Consider the following 22,078-nt stretch of genomic DNA (forward strand, 5'->3'; position numbering starts at 1 on the left):
ACAGGAGACTGAACCAAGCCTACCTGCTAGTGTTAGAGGGTCTCCTGTGGAGCTGTGGGTCAGCAGTGGCTTGCCATAGGGACAGAGGCACTGGCAGCAGCAGTCCTGGAGGGGCCCTTTGGTGTAAGTCCTCTTGGAAAGTTGCCATTAACCCATAGAGCCTATAAACCCCAGGGCTTAAGTCAAACGGCTAATAGGGAGGGAGCACAGCCCCACCCATCAATAGATAATTGAAGTTTTACTGAGCACAGCCCTGCCCACCAGAGCAAGACTCAGTTTTTCCTACCACCAGTCCCTCCCATCAGGAAGCCTATACAAGCCTCTTAGCCTCATTCACCAGAGAGCAGACAGAAGAAGCAAGAATTAAATCCCACAGCAGCTAGAAACAAAACCACATCACAGAAAGTTAACCAGGATGAAAAAGCAGAGGGTTTTGCCCCAGATAAAGGGACAAGGTAAAACCCCAGAAAAACAACCGAATGAAGTGGTGATGGGCAACCTTCCAGAAAAAGAATTCAGAATAATGAAAGTGGAGATGATCTAGGATCTCGGGAAAAGAATGGAGGCAAAGATTGAGAAGATGCAAGAAATGTTTACCGAAGACCTAGAAAGAACAAACCGGAGAAGGCAATGGCACCCCACTCCAGTACTCTTGCCTGGAGAGTCCCATGGACGGAGGAGCCTGGTGGGCTGCAGTCCATGGGGTCGTGAAGAGTCGGACACAACTGAGCGACTTCCCTTTCACTTTTCACTTCCATGCATTGGAGAAGGAAATGGCACCTCACTCCAGTGTTCTTGCCTGGAGAATCCCAGGGACGGGGGAGCCTGATGGGCTGCTGTCTGTGGGGTCGCACAGAGTCAGACATGACTGAAGTGACTTAGCAGCATCAGAAAGAACAAACAGAAATGAACAATACACTAGAAGGAATCAATAGCAGAATAACTGATGCAGAACAGATAAGTGACCTAGAGGACAGAATGGTGAAAATCACTGCTGCAGAACAGAGTATCAGTTCAGTTGCTCAGTCGTGTCTGACTCTCTGCGACCCCATGAATCGCAGCACACCAGGCCTCCCTGTCCATCACCATCTCCTGGAGTTCACTCAGACTCATGTCCATCGAGTCAGTGATGCCATCCAGCCATCTCATCCTCGGTCGTTCCCTTCTCCTCCTGCCCCCAATCCCTCCCAGCATCAGAGTCTTTTCCAATGAGTCAACTCTTTGCATGAGGTGGCCAAAGTACTGGAGCTTCAGCTTTAGCATCATTCCTTCCAAAGAAATCCCAGGGTTGATCTCCTTCAGAATGGACTGGTTGGATCTTCTTGCAGTCCAAGGGACTCTCAAGAGTCTTCTCCAACACCACAGTTCAAAAGCATCAATTCTTTGGCGCTCAGCCTTCTTCACAGTCCAACTCTCACATCCATACATGACCACAGGAAAAACCATAGCCTTGACTAGACGGACCTTTGTCGGCAAAGTAATGTCTCTGCTTTTGAATATGCTGTCTAGGTTGGTCATAACTTTCCTTCCAAGGAGTAAGCGTCTTTTAATTTCATGGCTGCAGTCACCATCTGCAGTGATTTTGGAGCCCAAAAAAATAAAGTCTGACACTGTTTCCACTGTTTCCCCATCTATTTCCCATGAAGTGATGGGACCAGATGCCATGATCTTCGTTTTCTGAATGTTGAGCTTTAGGCCAGCTTTTTCACTCTCCTCTTTCACTTTCATCAAGAGGCGTTTCAGCTCCTCTTCACTTTCTGCCATAAGGGTGGTGTCATCTGCATATCTGAGGTGATTGAGATTTCTCCCGCCAATTTTGATTCCAGCTTGTGTTTCTTCCAGTCCAGCGTTTCTCGTGATGTACTCTGCATATAAGTTAAATAAGAAGGGTGACAATATACAGCCTTTTCCTATTTGGAACCAGTCTGTTGTTCCATATCCAGTTCTAACTGTTGCTTCCTGACCTGCATACAGATTACTCAAGAGGCAGGTCAGGTGGTCTGGTATTCCCATCTCTTTCAGAATTTTCCACAGTTGATTGTGATCCACACAGTCAAAGGCTTTGGCATAGTCAATAAAGCAGAAATAGATGTTTTTCTGGAACTCTCTTGCTTTTTCGATGATCCAGCGGATGTTGGCAATTTGATCTCTAGTTCCTCTGCCTTTTCTAAAACCAGCTTGAATGTCAGGGAGTTCATGGTTCATGTATTGCTGAAGCCTGGCTTGGAGAATTTTGAGCATTACTTTACTAGCATGTGAGATGAGTGCAATTGTGTGGTAGTTTGAGCATTCTTTTGCATTGCCTTTCTTTGGGATTGGAATGAAAACTGACCTTTTCCAGTCCTGTGGCCACTGCTGTCACACAGTCGTGTCCAACTTTGTGTGACACTATGGACTGCAGCCTTCCAGGCTCTCTGTCCATGGGATTCTCTAGGCAAGAATACTGGAGTGGGTTGCCATGCCTTTCTCCAGGGGATCTTCTCGACGCAGGGATCAAACCTGGGTCTCCTGCCTTTCAGGCAGATTCTTTACCACTGAGCCACCAGGGAAGTCCAATCTGAATACTGTCTCCTATCAAATGTATCACCATCCTCCAGATTTAAAGCATATGCTGGCATAAACTGTTACATCACAGTTAAGTATGAAACCTTGCTTCAAAATATTGCTCATTATTAATTTTCAGAAGATACATCATAGGACCATAGCAGTAACTGGTAGGCAAATGGCTGAGAAATACCAATTACAGAACAAAATACCGATTATAACAGATATATACTTCTGTATAAAAAAATAGATAATAACTAATAAGGACCTACTGTGTAGCACAAGGAATTCTACACAGTACTCTCTAATGACCTATATGGGTATAGAATCTATAAAGAGCGGATATATATATAACTAAGTAACCTTTCTATACAACAGAAACTAACACAAAATTTTAAATGAACTATATACTCCAATAAATTTTTTAAAAAGATACTTTAAAGATTCAGTGTATTTGGAAGTTGTCCATTTTTAAATGATGGGTGTATCTAAGAAACCATAACAAGGAAAGTTAGAAAATATTTGTAACAGAATAAAAATGTTACCAGAATTTGTTGCATGCAGTTGAAGCTGCTCATTGCAACTAAATACAATGTGGAATTTTGAATAAGATCCATTATTTAATGGACACTAGCATAAAATCTTGTGAAATTATGAACAAAATCTGCACTTCAGTTAATAATACTATATCACTGTGTACTGTTATTTCCTCGGGTGGGGGGGGTGTTTTTTTTTTACAATATAGTATTTCTTTTTATTCTCAGAATTGGATTAGAAGTTTCCAGTCTCATTCAAATTTTTTTTTAAAAAATCACTAATAAACTTTCTAGTCTTTTAGTAATAATATTAGATGCCAAAATACATGGAATTATATCAAATTTTGACAGAATATAAATTAGAAATCTAGCATTCTCAATCATACTTAAGTCACACAAGTGGAATTAAAATGTCATAAATTTTTTAGCTAGGCAAAAATTCATAAGTTTTCTAATATTTATTATATGTACCATATTATTTATGTGTGTGTGTTTTTGTGTGTACAAAAGCTTTCCTACTATACTTGATAAAGTCTTGAGAAAGAAGAACAACAAGAAAAGACATGGAAAAATTGGAAAACAAACAAAATGAAACGGGAGTACTGAATATGAAATAGAAAAAGTGAACAAACTAGATAAAAGTAAAAAATCATCATATAGTCCAGGTGTTTTTAAACATGGATGCTTGTTAAAAGCACATCTGGAGCCTTGGAGGAAAAAATCAATACCTGAGCATTTGTATTTTTCAGAAAATTTGAATATCCATCTGGATTTTAAAAAGTAATTACATGGTTTTCTGTTAAATGGTAGTTTTAGTGATAGAGAATTCTGTTATTTTCTGTTGACCAGTCATAATACAGTGGTATTAAGTGAATAATAGTTACATAATCACAATAGTAAAAGGTGTTTATCAGTCTTCATAGTCAATAACCAGACAAAAAATAAAAGCTAATTATAATCACAATCCATAACGGAAGCATAATTAATCTAACAATATAAAATAATTGCATACAATTTGGGGGGCTAACTAGAGTGATATGGTAACACATTACCATTTTTTAGTGGTTTATATTTACTTTATTAGTTATTCCTCCATCCTTCTTATTATTGTCACTTGCAATCTCTATTATATTGAACTTAACAAAACAGTTCAAGTAGTAAATGGATTTCTTGTGCCTTTTAATATTAAACACTTCAAGTTCTTTTCTGTTAAAGATACAACTAGACCAAAACGAGATTATGAGGTGGATGGAAGAGATTATCATTTTGTGACTTCAAGAGAGCAAATGGAAAAAGATATCCAGGAACATAAATTCATTGAAGCTGGCCAGTATAATAATCATCTGTATGGAACAAGTGTTCAGTCTGTGCGAGAAGTAGCAGAAAAGGTAAGTATCAAAGTGATCTCAGAACGAAGTTTCTAATCAGATAAACCTTTGACAGTGTGAAAGAATGATGAGATAGAAACTTTTAATTCATGTTTTTTTTTTAAAAAAATGTAGGTGCATGTTGCAGCATTGATTAGTATAAGCAGTGTTATAAATTTATTCAACTAAATATTAACTTTTAGGTTAATTTTAGAAAAATGTGTAAGATAAAGCAGATTAAGAAGATCAACAGTCAGTGTTGGTTGAAAATCACCTTTGACTTTGGCCATGGCCACAGGTGAGATTCAGCACCCAGAGCCACTAGGGGCCTTACCCCTCTGCCCACTTCTCCATGTGGGGAGGTGAAACCCAGGCCCTGACACGCAAAAAAAAAAAGATCAACTGAGAAAATAAGAACAGAAATGATAACGTAAGTCTCTCTTGAGAGCCTGTGCCATGCGCACTCGGTCATGCCCGACTCTTTGGGACCCTGTGGACTGCAGCCCGCCTGGCTCCCCTGTCTGTGGAATTTTTCTAGGCAATGATACTGGAGTGGGCTCCCATTTCTTCCTCCAAGGGATCTTCCTAACCCAGAGATCAAACCTGCGTCTCTTGCAACTCCTGTATTCTCAGGTGGATTCTTTACCACTGAGCCACTTGGGAAACCCCCTCTCTAAGAGGGGTGGGTGATTATTTTGAGGTCCTGTGCATTTGCTAGAGATTGACCTTTTGTTTAGCACTAGCTTTCCAACATCTAGCATAATTAAGAAGCTAAGATCAGCAATGTTCATCAATAAAAATGAACCAGATGTTCAAGATAAGTGTGAGTTGCTCCTGGCTGAGACTAGACAAAAATTTCCCCTGAATGGTCATTTAATAAAAGACAGAGTGGAAAATTCTCAATAACACTGTAACAGCAACAGATTTTTTGAAAGCAGTCTGATGATACATTGACCTTGGGATAAGCAGTCTTAACGGTAAAGTCAAAACAGTGTGCTCCAGGTGTGCTGCTTGACTTAAATAGTTTTGGGGCCTAGAGAATAAACATCAACAAAGTATTTTATACCTTCAAAACTATATAATAGTTTAAGATTTAGTCATGAGATATCTACAAAAAATACAGCAGTAATTCAGCATCTCAGTTTTCCATCTGTTAGTGTTCCTTTTCCTAATAAGAGGTTTGATTAATTCTTAATTAGAGCTAATTCTAATTAGTTTTAAAAATCATAATAATGGATATGTTCAGTGATGACAGGAATTTGGGAAAATAGAAAATCCTATTAGATATTATTCATGGGGGTAAAATTAATAGAACTTCATTTGAGAATAATTTGGTAATACCAAATAAATGTATAAAACCTGTGACTCAGAAATTCTACTTTTTGATATCTAAGTAGGGGTTTTGATATCTAAGTATGTGTAATGATATGCATAGTAGAACTTTACAGTAGTGAAAAATTAGACTCAGCAAAGGAGAATGAATAATTATCATGCAGTAGGATGCAGCAGCTACAGTGAATAAACCAGAATATCCACTGTGTGTGGCCACGTTAATAAATCTCAAGATTGTAAGTCAATGAACTTGTAAAAGATACATACAGGATGACACTATTTATATAAACTTTAATTAACATAAAACAGCCTAAATAAATAGCTTATTGATACATATTTTGTGTTTTTATAAATGTATTTTATGTTTTCATTAACTTAAAAACAGGCATAGGTATAAAATAAACTATGAGGAGATATAGTACAGTGCAAGAAATATAACAACTATAAATAGAATATAACCTTTAAAATGTATGGATCACTATGTTTTATACCAGAAACTTCTATAATATTGTACTTATACAGTATTGTGGGCTGCCCTTTCCTACTCCAGGGGGATCTTCCCAACCCAGGGATCAAACCCACATATTTTGCATCTCCTGTATTGACAGGCAGATTTTTAACTACTGCACTGGCTGGGTAGCCCCGTATGCTCCTTAATACCCTTAATTTGGCTAAAATAAAAGTACCTCTTAAATGTGACTACATTGTCTCTGGTTGTTTTCCTGTTCCATAGCTTGCTTGTGCACATGCTCAGTCACATCCAACTGTTTGCGAACCCATGGACTATAGCCCACCAGGTTCCTCTATCTGTGGAATTTTCTAAGCAAGAATACTGGAGTGGGTTGCTGTTTCCTACTCCAGGAGATCTTCCCAACCCAGGGATCAAATCCATGTCTCTTGCATCTCCTTCATTGGCAGGTGGATTCTTTACCACTGAGCCACCTGAAATAGTATGAAATCATACACTGAATATCTTTATATAAATAAAATTCAAAACTTGGTTGAAATGGATAATTTCCTGGAAAAATACAGTTTACCAAAATTGACCTATTAGGGATGAAAAGAGTTATAGAAAAAAAAGTCTTTAGAAGAAATAGAGCAAGTTAATCAAGGAACTTTTCCACAAAAAGCATCAGGTCCAGACAATTTCATGGGGGAATTTTAACAAATCTTGAAAGGTTAGATTATCCTAAAGCTCTGTAAATACCATTCAAGAGCATTCTTTTTATGAAGCAAATCTAATATTGATATCTAAACCTGATGAGATAGCTGGATGGCATCACTGACTCGATGGACGTGAGTCTGAGTGAACTCCGGGAGTTGGTGATGGACAGGGAGGCCTGGCATGCTGCAATTCATGGGATCGCAAAGAGTCGGACACGACTGAGTGACTGAACTGAACTGAAACCTGATGAAGACAGTGAAAATTACTGTTACTGATAAATATTAATACTGCTTAGTCGCTTCAGTCATGTCCGACTCTGTGTGACCCCTTCCTGGGATACTCCAGGTAAGAACACTGGAGTGGGTTGCCATTTCCTTCTCCAGAAATATTAATACAGAAGTATTAAATATTTTAATAAACAGAATCCAGTACCACAGTGCAAAAATAATATACCATGACCAAGTGGAATTAAAGCTGTTTAAAGTCAGTTCAATATTAGGAAATCCATTAATGTAATCTATCACATTAACAGATCTAAAGAGAAAAAAATATATTCATAGATGCCTGAAAAGCATTTGGTAAAGTTCAGTACCTCTGCCTGGAGGAAGAAATCTCAAAAACTTAGAGATTATTATTTTTTAAAGAGTAAAAGGGAAAAGATTGAGATGGATGGATTGATAATCTTCATTTTAAATCCTTAATGGGAAGAACACTGAGACAGTGCCGTTATGATGAGGAGGAAGGCAAGGAGGTCCATCTCTACTATTACTCAAGGTATTGTTAGTGCTATTACACAATACAGATCAATCAGAGGCATAATAATTAGAAAACTGTCTCTGTTTTCAGATATTATAGTATTCCTGCAGCTGCTGCTAAGTTGCTTCAGTCGTGTCCGACTCTGTGCAACCCCATAGATGGCAACCCACCAGGCTCCCCCGTCCCTGGAATTCTCCAGGCAAGAACACTGGAGTGGGTTGCCGTTTCCTTCCCCAATGCATGCATGCATGCTGAGTCGCTTCAGTTGTGTCCGACTCTGTGCAACCCCATGGACAGCAGCCCACCAGGCTCCTCTGTCCACAGGATTCTCCAGGCAAGAATATACCATTAAAAAATCTATTATAAAATTTATTTGATAAAATATAAATTCACTATAAAATTAAATACTATAAAATCAAAGACATAAAAAAGCTAGAGTAAGGTAGCTTATAAAATTAATCTGCAGAGATTAATAGGTTTTACTTGAATAGTAATCAGAAGATGATAGAGAAAACCATATTTATAATATAGGAAATAGAATGTAAAATACTTAGTGAACTTAATGAGAAATATTCTGACTTATATGAGGAAGTCTGAAACACTCCTAGAAGAGTGTTAGACTTGAACAAATGAAAAGACATCCCTTGTTCTTAGCTATGACAATTCAGCATTATAAAGCTGCCAGTTCTAAGCTGATTTATATATGAACACAATCCCGATAAAAATGACTACCAGGTTTTTTATGAAGTTAAAGAAATTGAGTTGAAGTTTGTATAAGAAGCCAGGACAACACAAAAAGCTACAAGAGATTCTAGCCCTACCAGATATTAAAGGATACTATGAAGTCGTCTTAACTAAAACAGTGTGCTCATGACTGAACGACTTAGCAGCAGCAGCATGGCTCATGAATAAGACAGAGAGTTGAGATCCAAAGAAAAGAAAATCCAGGAAAGACCCAAATACATATGAAAATACAGAATATGATAAAGGTGCAATCTCAAGTCACTGGGGCTTTTAATAATGGACTTTTTAATAAATAGAACAACTGAAGAAAAGATAAATTAGAACCATACTTCACACCATATGCAAAAATTGGCTTTAATAAATGTTGACAGGCTTCCCTGGTTGCTCAATGGTAAACAACCCACTTGCCATGCAGGAGACATGGGTTCGATCCCTGGGTCAGGAAGATCCCCTAGAGAAGAAAATGGCAAGACACTCTAGTGTTCTTGCCTGGGAAATTCCGTGGACAGAGGAGCCTGGCAGGCTGCAGTCCATGGGGTCGCAAAAGAGTCAGACACAACTTAGAGACAAAGCAACAATAAAAGAAGAAAATATAACCTGGGCATAGGAGAGATTTTTTAACCATAAATCAAAATTCAGATGCAATAAAAGACGGATAAATTCTGACCATATGAAAATAAAAAGACTTTGGCTTGCAAAGAAGTTTTTTCAAAAACTAATATAAAACACCATCCCCAGTGTCACAAAACAGTTGATAAAAAGCCTGCAAGCCAAGGGGTGATATTCCCAAAATATTAAACACACTTAAAAATTGAGGGACTAGAGACCAAAATCTAACAAAATAGACAAAAGATATAAATAATTCACATAGAAGTAAGATTTTTAAAACATTTTTTAATAATCAAGTTTAAGATGAGTTACCTACAGAGGGAGGATTGGAAAGGATGAGAGGGATTGAGGAAGAATGGGTGGAGGTATAGCAGTTCTCCAAGTATACCTTTTTGTATAATTTTGACTTCAGCACTATGTGAACATTTTGTATATTCAAACAATAAAAAGAAGATAGGAGAAAGCAGAATGATATATGAACAAACTAAATGCTAAATCTAATTAACTGTATTTCAAATAGTTATTTTTAATTAATTTTCAAATAACTTCATTGAAGAGGGGAAGGGAAGGGGGAAAGTCTTAATCTCAATAATCCTTGAAGATAGGCTAAAGGTGGAAAACCTGTGAACAAATACTGAACTGTAATTAGTAGGTTTGTTTTTCAGAGTGGTATGGGATAATAGGTCTGAAACTAATATATGTTTTAGAGTTGAGCAAATAATATATTTACAGTTCATGGGAGCTAGATTTCTTACTGTCAGTGCAGGGATTTTAGAAATAAGGTAAGGATTGACTAAACTGATAATTGGATTAGAATTAGAGATATGAATATAAATCCATATATCTTAATATAGTAGATATAGAAAATAGAAATATGTGATTATATTTTCTTGCTCTGTCCACAAAGAAGGCCTAAAAATGATGACTCTCAGTAATACCTACTGCTTAGATCTTGTTTTCTAAATACTATCCTCTATTAAAAAGATCCAGAACTCATTAGAATTATGGCTAATTCCGTTGGGAAAGTACAAGATCAGCCTAGAACATTTTGCTATGCCAGAAAACTAAGGAAGTGCTTAAAGAATGATGCAGTGAAGTCGCTCAGTCGTGTCCGACTCTTTGCGACCCCATAGGCTGTAGCCTACCAGGCTCCTCCGTCCATGGGATTTTCCAGGCAAGAGTACTAGAGTGGGTTGCCATTTCCTTCTCCAGAGGATCTTCCCAACCCAGGGATCGAACCTGGGTCTCCCACATTGTAGGCAGACGCTTTACCGTCTGAGCCACCAGGAAAGCCTAAGAATGATACAAGTATTCCATAAAGACACTGAAGTCAACCTGTAAAGTTCCCCAGTGGCCAAGTTTGGAAAAATTAGAATATTAAAATGATAATAGCTTATTGTAACAGAGAATAAGAATCTAAGAGTTCACAATGGTATAAGTAAATACATGAATAAATAAATAAGTGGATGGAAGGGAAGCTTTACCTTACATTATTAATGTCTACTAATAAAAGAGGGAGTCATGGAGTTAGATCACTCTTCACAACTGCCATAATTGTTTAAGGCAAGAGTCACTAGTGTATGCTAAAATTATTGAGTGAATTAATTACTATCTGATGAGAAACAGGATATTTACATAATTTCAACATATCCTTCCCCCAAATACTTATCAATTATAAAAGGGAAATAGTAGCCTTACAGTGGTGAAATCTGGCAGACAAAACCTTTAAAAAGTGATCAGAATTAACATCAGGATTTCCCTGGTGGTCTTGTGGTTAGGAATCTGTCTGCCAATGCAAGAGACATGTATTCGGTCCTTGGATTGGGAAGATCCCACATGCCATGGATCAAACTAAGCCCGCATGCCACAACTACTGAACCCACACTGTAAAGCCTGTGCTATGCAACAAGAAAAGCCACTGTGGTGAGAAGCCCAAACACCATTACAAAGAGTAGCCCCATTTGCCACAACTAGAGAAAAAAAAAACCTGCACACAGCAACAGAGACCCAGCACAACCAGAAATAAATTAAAAAAAAATTTTTTTTAATTAACATCACTAAAAAAAAAGTATTAAAATCACTAATAGACATCATATGCTTCCTGGACTGAGCAAGATGCAACATCTTTTCTGTACTATTGCTGCCAAAAATGTGTACCTGCCATCTGATGAGAAACATTAGGCAAACCCAGGTTGAGGCATATTCTCTGAAAAAAATATTCAGTACTATCAGAAATATCAAGATCATGAAAGAGACTAAAGAATTGTGCCAGCTGGACAGAGACTAAAGACACATTACAACTAAGTGCAATGTATGGTCCTGGACTGGCTATAGAACAAGAATTTTTTTTTCCTTTTGTGGTAAATGATACTAGATGACCAACTAAAATTGTACTGTGGTTATGTAAGAGATGTCATTGAGTTCAGGAAGTAAGGAGTAAAAGTTACGTCTACAATTTGTGTACATATATAGGGAGGGATAAAATAATGCAAATAAGATATAATAACATTTCAGTGTAAACTTTTTTAATTTCTAAGTAATCAGGTTAAAACAGTAATATTTAATAAAAGCAGGTGGTAGATACATGTATGTCTGTTATTTACTTTTCTGTGTGTCTGAAGTATTCATACAATATTAATTTTTTTATTTTAAATATTTCTACTAAATTGAAATTACCATTCGTTGAACTAGATTCAAGCCCTTAGATTTCAAGATGCATTATGGGGGAGTACCTGATTTTAGTGCTAAGTCACTTAGTCATGTTCAACTCTTTGTGACCCCATGAACTGTAGCCCACTAGGCTCCTCTGTCCACAGGGATTCTCCAAGCAAGAATACTGGAATGGGTTGCCATTTCATCTTCTGGGGATCTTCCCAATTCAGGGATCGAACCCAGGTCTCCCGCATTGCAAGCAGATTCTTTACTGTCTGAGCCTCCAGGGAAATGTTATAATAAAATTTGTTTGATAAATTAGAAGTAAAAGTGAAGTCGCTCAGTCGTGTCTGACTCTTTGCGACCCCATGGACTGTAGCCTACCAGGCTCCTCTGTCCATGGAATTTTCCAGGCAAGAGTCCTGGAGTAGGTTGCCATTTCTTTCTCCACGGGATCTTCCCAACCCAGGGATCGAACCCAGGTTTTGCGCACTGCCGGCAGACGCTTTACCATCTGAGCCAAGGGAAGGGACAAAAATCTTCAACATATGTGGTTAGTGAAAGTTGCTAAGTCATGTCCCACTCTGCAATCCTATGGACTATACAGTTCATGGAATTCTCCAGGCCGGAATACTGGAGTGGGTAGCCTTTCCCTTCTCCGGGGAATCTTCCCAACCCAGGAATGGAACCCAGGTCTCCCACATTCCAGGCAGATTCTTTACCAGCTGAGCCACCAGGGAAGCCCAAGAATACTGGAGTGGGTAGTCTATCCCTACTCCAGCGGATCTTCCCGACTCAGGAATTGAACCGGGGTCTCCTGCATTGCAGGTGGATTCTTTACCAGCTGAGCCACCAGGGACCCTATTTAACATACTCCTCTTTACTAAAAACCTTAATGGCCTTTGGCAGTGAATTTAAGTAAGTCAGGAAAGTTTCTTAAATTCAGAACTGAGGTTTTCAAATGTTCTAGTTTGTAGTAAAGTTTTCACTGCTCCCCAATAAGATGAAAAATAGGATAGGATAGTGGTAATATATATGCAGTTTTAAAAAGTTCTTTATCTTAGGCTTTTACCTTCTTATTTGATCATATATTCTTTTATAAAATGATGTTTATGGCAAGATGGTAACCTTAGGATATATTTTAGTACCCTTTCTCAGCAAAATAAAAGACAGGAACCTCATATTGGTTGCCATTTTGAGAGATTACTGGTCTGTGGAAACTGCGTTTTTATTCCTTTTTAAATGTAATATTTGAGAATGGAAAATTAATTCTCTATAGTCATTATACATTGTCTTCATAATAAAAATGACAGATTTGCTTAAAGTGAACAGAATCCAAACATATCATAATTAAGATTTTGTATTTCTAGGAAATATACTTGTGATATAATTGAAAATACTTGGTTCACTTATTTTTCTTCTCTATTTCCTCTATTTTAGGGCAAACACTGTATCCTTGATGTGTCTGGAAATGCCATAAAGAGATTACAGATTGCACAACTTTACCCAATCTCTATTTTTATTAAACCCAAATCCATGGAAAATATCATGTAAGTATAAATTCCTCACAGCCTCTAAGTACAAATCCAGCCTCTGTTACTTATTAGATTGGATAATTTACTTACCCTTCTTGCATCTCAATTCCTTTGTCTGTAAAATGCAGATAATAATAGTATACCCACCTTAGAGGGTTGTCATGAGGATTAAATAAGCACTCTTGACACTATCATAATCAATATTAATATACTACATATTAAGTAACATTGGAATTTTTAAGTTTAAATAATCACATGGATCTACTACTACTTAATTAGGTGGTGCAGCTCTGATTGAGAGAATCAAATAATATATAACTGTTTATCTAATAGAGGACAAAAATAGAATTTAAATAAATACTAAAAGAGGGGAATGAGCAAATAGAAACATGATATACAGATAGTAAGATAGTATGAATTAACCCAAATGTTTAATTAATTAAGTGCTAGCCTAAATGGTCCAATAAAAGACAAAAATTGTCAGAATAGAAGAGTGAAAAATAAATAACTATATGTTACTTTTGTAGAAAAGGAAAAATATCTTTAACTTTTACTCCTCTAGGTTCTCAGCTGGGCCTCTAACAAAAGACAAATTGACAAGAGAAAAGTGTGCAAATCTACATTTTACAGTCACATAGGACACTTCATAAGGAAATGAAAACTCAAAGAAATGGTTAAACCTGAACGTTTTTATACTAGGTTAGATGAAGAGTAGAGAATGATGGGGGAATGTGATAGCACCAGAGGATATGACTTAAGTGTAGTAACCTGGTGGAAACTTAGTAAGGGTTGTTCATTCAAATTCTCTCAGCTTCCTTCTGTCTTCAGGGATAAGGATGCTGCTTTTCTTTAGATATAGAGAAGTCACCTCTCACATGAGGGTCTTCTTGACCTTAAGAGAAAGGTCAGAGAGTCCCTCATATACCTGTCATTTTACACATTCCTTCAACTTAAAATGTTCATTATACCAAAGTGTCATATTTTGGGGAAGTGTATTTGGGAAAACCCATCAGTCATATGACAGATTTTAATTATTAGTCTGTGAAAAGGCTGAAAGAGAAGGGGAAAAAAGGATATACCTTGGAAAACTCAACAAATTAAAGCTAGTTTATGCTACTTTCAAAGTATACTTCAAGTAAGAAGTATTACTAGAGATAAAGAAGGACATTCATAAAAGTTAAAGGTTTACTCCATTAGTAAGATACATTTATACCTTTGCTTTGCACCTTGAGTAGCACAGTAGGAGTGTAAATTGCTATATCCACATTGGTAAACTGTTTACAGTATCTCCTAAAGCTGAACATATATACATTACTTAGGACCCAGAAGTCTCATTTCTAGATATACACTCAACAGAAATGTTTACCTGTGTTTACAGAGATAAGTACTAGATTAGACAGAAATACTATACTAAATAACCAGAAACTTGAAATTATCCAAATGCCCATCATATGTATGTGAATTATAACATACTCACACAATGAAACATTCTACATTAACGGGAATGAACAGTCTCCAACCACACACAAAAGTATAGAAGAATCTGATAAATACAATTTGAGTGAAACAAAAATCCAGACCTAAAAGTATATATATTCCATGGTCCCAAATTTAATCATTATAAAAATCAAATAGAGGTTACTCTTTGAGGGTTGGTTGGTGACTGGAGTGAAGGTACTCAGATTCCTAAGGGCCGAGGTAATGTGCTCTATCTCAGTCTGCTGCTACTGCTGCTAAGTCGCTTCAGTCGTGTCCGACTCTGTGCGACCCCATAGACGACGGTCCACCAGACTCCGCCGTCCCTGGGATTCTCCAGGCAAGAACACTGGAGTGGGTTGCCATTTCCTTCTCCAATGCATGAAAATGAAAAGTGAAAGTGAGGTCGCTTAGTCGTGTCCAACTTTTCGCGACCCCATGGACTATAGCCTACCAGGCTTTTCCGTCCATGGGATTTTCCGGGCAAGAGTACTGGAGTGGGATGCCATCGCCTAGGTAAGCATAAGTTGCTGAAAACTCATCAGGATATACATATTTGTCTTCTGTGTTTGAGAATTATACTTTAAAAGGTCTGAAGAAATAGAAAAAAAAAAAAAAAGAATCAAGGCCTATATTACTAAAGAACTTAACTCTATTATGGAAAGCCTTCCTACAAATAAAACACTGAGCCAAGAGAACTTACTGAATTCTACCAAAAACTAGGAAGCGATACTAGTCTTACAAAGATTCTTCAACTAGTTTTATAGGCATTAATTTAATACCAAAATCTGTCAGATTTCACAAAAAATGAAATGGACAGAACAGTCTTATGAATATAGATGCAGAAATCCTTACCAAAATAATGAGCAAATTGAATCCAGCAGTTTTTATAAGATAAACTGTAACAGCCAAGTTGGGTTTATTTAAGGAATGCAAGGCTAGATTCACATTTGAGATAAACCATGATAGAGAGAAGCTGGAGTAGAAAGCACCATCTCCCCACCTAAACAACAATTGGGACTTGCAACAATTGGGACTTGCAGAATTTCTCTGATGTGACTACAGTTCACCCTTGAACATCGCAGGTTTGAACTGCATCAGTTCAGTTGTTCAGTCCTGTCCAACTTATTGCCACCCCATGGACTACAGCACACCAGGCCTCCCTGTCCTTCACCAACTCCCGGAGCTTGCTCAAACTCATGTCCATCCAGTCAGTGATGCCATCCAATCATCTCTTCCTCTGCCGTCCCCTTCTCCACCTGCCTTCGATCTTTCCCACCATCAGGGTCTTTTCTAATGAGTCAGCTCTTGGCATCAGGTGGCCAAAGTATTGGTCAGTCCTTCCAGTGGGTCTACTTAAACATGGGTCTGTTTTCAGTAGTAAACAGTGCAGTGCTACTCAGTCTACAGTTGACTGAATCTGTGGATGTGGAACTGTGCATACAGATGAACCAAGTACATGGAGGGCTGACTTAAATTATACACAGATTTTCAACTGTGTGGAGGGTTGGCATCCCTAACCCCAGCCTTGTTCAGGGGTCAGCATCTGCCAGTGCAGGGGTGCAGGTTCAATCCCTGATTGTAGAACCAAGATCCCACATGCCTTGTAGCTAAAAAAACAAAACATAAAACAGAAGCAGTATTGTAACAAATTCAGTACATACTTTAAAAATGATCCATGTCAAACAAAAATCTTAAAAAAAAAAAAAATGGAAAGGATAGTCTGTTGAACAGATGATGCCAGGAAAGCTTCGTATCCACATGCAAAAGAATGAAGGTGGACCCTTAGCTAACACTACATACAAAAGTCAGCTACAAATGGACCAAGGCCCCAAACATAAGACAGTAAAACTCGTAGAAGGAAACATAGGACAAAAGCTTCACAACATTGGATTAGGCAGTGATTCCTTAGATATGACACCAAAGACACAGATAACAAAAGAAAAAAGGGAGGTTAGACTTTGTGACTGCTTAAAGCTTTTTATATCAAAAGACACTACCCACAGAATAAAAAGGTAATCCATAGAATGGGAGAAAATATTTGTAAATCATAGATCTGATAACAGATTAAAATCCAGAATATATAGAAAACTACAACTAAAACTCAACAACAACATAAAACTTGATTCAGAAATGGGGATAGGACTTGAATAGATATTTCTCCAAAGAGGAGAGAGAAACAAATGGCCAGTAAGCACATTAAAAGGTGCCCGGCATCACTAATCACTAGGGAAATGCAAATGAAAACTCCAGTGACATACCACCTCACACCCATTACTGTGGCTGCTGTCAAAAAGCAGAAAATAAGTGCTGCCAAGGATGTGGAAAAACTGGAACTCTTGTGTAGGTGGGAATATAAAATGGTGCAGCTGCCGTAGAAAGTAGTATGGGACTTTCTCAACACACTAAAAATCAGATTAGCATATGATATTGGACCCAGAGATCCAACCTGAGTATCCTGCATTGCAGGTGGATTCTTTACCATCTGAACCACCAGAGAAGCCCCTTTACCACAATTTTTAAAGTAATTTTTTAAAAATCAGTGTATTATAGAAAACAAACATGATTATTACCAAAGGGGAGATGGGAAAATGAATTAGGAATTGAGGGATTAATAGGTACACGCTACTATATATAAAGTAGATAAACACCAGGGACCTACTATAAAGCACAGAGAACTATATTTAGTATCTTGTAATAACATAAAATGGAAAAGAATCTGAAAAAGTATATATAATATATATATATGAAAAGAATATATGTACACATACAGATAGATAAAACAGAATCACTTTGCACCTAAAACTAACAGCATTTTAAATCAGCAATACTTCAGGTTTTTAAAAAGTCAGTGTAGTGTACCACATTAACAATTTTACAGGAATTCTCCTGGAAGTCTAGTGATCGGGACTTGGTAATTTCCTGTGGTGACCCAGGTTCAGTTTCAGTCCCTGGCTGGGGAATTAAGATCCCACAAGCTGCACAGCACTGCACTGCCCGCCGCCCCCCCCCCCAAAAAAAACAGATTTTAATTAAAAAGATCATTTTAATGTAAAAAAAAGCATTTGGTAAAATTTATATTTATTCATGACAAAAACATTTTGTAAGCTATGAATAAAAGGGAATTTTCCTTAATCTGATGAAAGTCATCTACAGAATATCAAAAGTGAAAGGGAAGTCGCTCAGTTGTGTCCTACTCTTTGCAACCCCATGGACTGCAGCCTACCAGGCTCCTCTGTCCATGGGATTTTCAGGCAAGAGTACTGGAGTGGGGTGCCATAATCTGATGAAAGTCGTCTACAGAATAGCAAAGCAAATGTCATATCTGAAGGTCAAACATTGAAAGCTTTCTCTCTTAAGTTGGGAACAAACTTTCATATATCCATCATCCAGCTGTAATATAATTATCACCTACAGCTAATCTTGTCTATCTATCCCAACACCTCCTTAACCCTCCACTCCAGATTATTTTGAAACAAATCCCAGACATTGTATGATTTCATCTATACATCTTTATATGTATTTGAAAGGTAAAATTCCTTGTTAAAAATAGCACTGTGATGTCACACTGAAACAGTAATTCCTTGATAGCATCAGATAGTTCATATTTTCTTGTTTCTTAAGTTTGTTTTTTCAGTTTGTTTGAATCAAGTTCCAGACAAAGTCTATGACAGTTTGTTAAGTCTTTTGATCTACAGATTCTCCCTCCCATCTTTTCATTTTTTCTATTTCTTTGTTGAAGAAAGCAACTCACTCACTCAGCAGTCTCACCCAGACTATTTTGCTGATTGCCTTCTTGTGGTATTATTTAATGTGTTCATGTATCCCCTTTACTACCTTATAAATTGGTAAGTAGATCTGTAAGACATATTTTAATATGAGATTTTCATCAGAGTCAAAACTGACAAATTAATGTTTGGGTTTTTTTGGCTATCCCGAACTAATACAAGTGTTGAAACCCTTCTGTCAATCCAGATACAAAGCTACATGGTCAGTGACTGAATATAGTTTGCAATTACATTACAGTTCTCAACTGACCTCAGCTTTTCATGATTTTATGTATGTCTTCTCTCCTTTGTAACCCTTTTCCGGAAGTATTCCAATGTAATTATTAATTTCTAAATGTATTTGCTTAGGGAAATGAATAAGCGTCTGACAGAAGAACAAGCCAGAAAGACATTTGAGAGAGCCATGAAACTGGAACAAGAATTCACTGAACATTTCACAGGTTGGCATCATGTGTAGATGTTTGTATGTTAGAATTTTGCTTTGGGGCCATAAGAATTGACTCATTGAAATGAATTTTGAACTATGTCCACAATTACCAGTAGTAATAATAAGTGCTGTCATTTTCAGAATAATTCATCTAATCTAGGTTGTGGTGATGAAGAATCTTGAAATTTAGTGTATCTTAGGTTGTTGATAAGGACAGCACGTATAGGAATAACTCACACTGACCAGAGGGAAACATTCAGAGTTGATTTCTTCTTATGATACTGCTTTTTCTCTTATCCTTTATAAATTTTGATCCATTTTTAAGATACTTGTTTAGAAAGAGAAGAGTAGAGAGCAGTTGCCAAATTCAAGTCCCAAATTTTATTCAAGTTATTCCTTAGGTATCTTTGGGTAGGTTTTTGTTGTTAATTATTTGCTTGAAATAATGGTTAGCTTATATTTGGTGTTCATATTATTAATAAGTACCATTAAGTATCATGGAATTGTAACCCAAGTATTTTTTTGTTAAGGATTTTTTAATAATTTCAGACTTAACAGAAAAATCACAAGAATAGTACCAGCACTTACATATACTCATATTCCACCACCGCTAACATTTTACCACATTTATACTTTTTATGAAACATTTAAGAGTAAGTTGCAGATAGCTGTTCTTTTACCTCTAATTACTTCAGTGTCTGTTTCCCAATTGTACAAAGTAAAAATCACCAAATCTTGCTTTTTGATAAACTTTTGAAATAAAATGTTTTCCAATTTACAAATAGGAAAATTAACAAAATGAGCTTTTTACTAGTTAAACAATACATAAACAGTATTTCTTCCTGAATAAGTGACTCTGGTTATTTTACAAATAATTGTAATGGTGAAGATAAGCAATTAATGGAGGTTTCTGATTCTATCATTACAGCTATTGTGCAGGGAGATACGCTGGAAGACATTTACAACCAAGTGAAGCAGATCATAGAAGAACAGTCTGGTCCTTACATTTGGGTTCCAGCAAAAGAAAAGTTATGAGGACTGATGTTTCTGTGTTTCTCTTTTCCACAGTCTCATTTTCTGCAACACTTCTTTGCCCTTTCCTTCCCGAATCTGTCTTCATTACTTCTTCCTTGTTGAATCATATCCCACTCATCATGGTCTGCAGTTGCACTTATTTTTGATGTCTTAGTGTCTCCCTCAAGTTGTACTGTCGGTATTATTTCATGTCACTATTGGTTTGTGGCCATTTTTCACAGCTGAAGATGGAATGGCCTGACCAGCTATTAATAGGATTTTAGGAGACGGGGTAATTGTGGTAAAATTCCTTAATGTTTAAGGGAAAGTAACTTTAAGAGATTTTCAGAAAAGCTTTATATACATTCTTTCCAAATTTCAATATAAATGAAAGAAAAGTGGTTTTAATCAATGATGTAGTGAATTTTGAGCAACAATGCACGCTTAACTTGAATAGCATGGTTTGGCCAATATGTTAACTCTCAAGTCCTTTTCTCAATTGACTCTGTTATCAAAGCAAATATTTCATACAGACAAATAACAAAAATATATGTTTCTTAATTTCAAAATTAATATCTGAGTTAACTAATAATTTAACAAGGGATATTCATTTTTCATAAGCGTTCTTCTTAAAGTCTTTTATTATTTGAAGTTTGTTTTTTTTTTCTCCCAGTAGATTTGCTAGGAATAACAGTGTTTAAATGTTTTTAATCTACTTGTGCAACACTATTTATAGTGTCTTACAAAAGTTGTTCATACATAATGATCATCACATTTTCTGAATTAAGGCCACGTTTAGGTGCTTGGGAAGCTCACCTTTTACACATAAGGTTGAGAAGACTTCATGGACATAAATACAAAACAGACATTACAGTGGCGATGTAGTGTTCATTATGGCAGTGGGAAAGAAGCCCAGTACGTAGTCTAAAACTTTAAATGCATTCTTAGAGGCCAGATTTTAATGAATATTTTACCCACAATAACTGACTATTTTGTTATAATAAAATATATATATATAAATATATATAAAACTTTCTTTAAACTCTGTAACTATGGGAATATTTTCTTTACATAGTTGCACACACACACAAACATATATATGTATATTTAAAATATATTTTTTTCTTTTGCCACCTACTCTTTTTGTTTGGTTTTTAAATTAAATATTAATTGATTAGACTTTATCTTCCTTAATCATGTGAAGTGAAAATGAGAGTATGGTGGTGTGGAAAGAAACCTTTAGGGAAATTAGGTTATAAGTAAAAACATGGGCATGTTCTCCTCTTTTCTATAAAAGTTTTCAGATGGTTCCTGGTTGGTTTTTTGTGGGGGGTGTTTTTTCAGGGGGGTGGTTTTTCGTTGTTACTGTTGTTCTTGTCATTGGGTTTGGATTTGGTCTCCACCTCTTTCCAGTTCTTTATTAATAGGCAAAAGCCTCATGTGTATGAGTGTTTTCCCCTCAGACTACACCTTTCATCTCTTGTAGCTGCTCTGCCGTAGAGTTGCACAGATCTTCATGGTGAGCAATTAAGAAATTTTAGTGAAAAGTAGATAACAATTTCAGAAATCAGTTTCTCTGGTCTTTTGTAATACTGTTTGGCTTCCCATGGCTTTTTTTTGGAGTTGTTTATTGAATAGGTGTTTTTGACAGCCTCCTCATTACAGTTTCTTAAACAAATGCATACTGGTTTGTAAAGAATTATTGACGTTATCCATTCCATTTATGAGAAAGAGGAGAACAGCTAATAAACTTTATTGTAAAATCTGTATGTTAAATGTGTCTTATATTCCAAAAGAAAAAGTTATTTTACAAGCTAGCATTCTGGGGGACACTTTGGGGCATCACATAATTTGTGAACAGAATTCAAGAATTGTTAGGTAGTTAGGCAGATCAAGACTGCTGCTGCCACATGATCTCCAGAGCCCAGGAATCACCTTACAGCAAGACCCAGCCGGGGCCACTTCGCAGCATTTACTGGTCAAATATAAAATATCAGGAGGTTATAAAATGATGCCATTTATGTGTTTACATGTATTGCTTTCTGAATCTCCTTGTTAAGTGATTTTTTTTGAGGGGAAGAGGATACTAACTTGTGTGCACCTTTCTAGATTGTATAGAATTATGAATAAAAA

The 22,078-nt window shown here is 36.7% G+C and overlaps 1 protein-coding gene and 1 non-coding gene across 10 annotated transcripts in view; both read left to right on the top strand.

Annotated features, from left to right (window-relative positions):
- Positions 1-21,714, top strand: part of DLG1 (discs large MAGUK scaffold protein 1) — a 256,793-nt gene extending 235,079 nt beyond the window's left edge. For all 9 annotated transcript variants that reach the window (XM_040249498.1, XM_040249489.1, XM_040249481.1 and 6 more), the window contains 4 exons: positions 4,296-4,468; positions 13,146-13,255; positions 18,853-18,944; positions 19,860-21,714. In XM_040249498.1, the coding sequence (XP_040105432.1) occupies positions 4,296-4,468; positions 13,146-13,255; positions 18,853-18,944; positions 19,860-19,966 (482 nt within the window). In that variant the 3' untranslated portion in view covers positions 19,967-21,714. The remainder of the gene's footprint in view (positions 1-4,295; positions 4,469-13,145; positions 13,256-18,852; positions 18,945-19,859) is intronic.
- LOC120860038 lies at positions 4,706-4,832 on the top strand. The gene has a single exon (XR_005720226.1). It is a non-coding gene; the product is annotated as a small nucleolar RNA ACA64 (small nucleolar RNA).
- Positions 21,715-22,078: the final 364 nt, after the last annotated feature.

This window comes from Oryx dammah, unplaced genomic scaffold, assembly GCF_014754425.2.
Source record: "Oryx dammah isolate SB20612 unplaced genomic scaffold, SCBI_Odam_1.1 HiC_scaffold_2, whole genome shotgun sequence".
NCBI lineage: Eukaryota > Metazoa > Chordata > Mammalia > Artiodactyla > Bovidae > Oryx > Oryx dammah.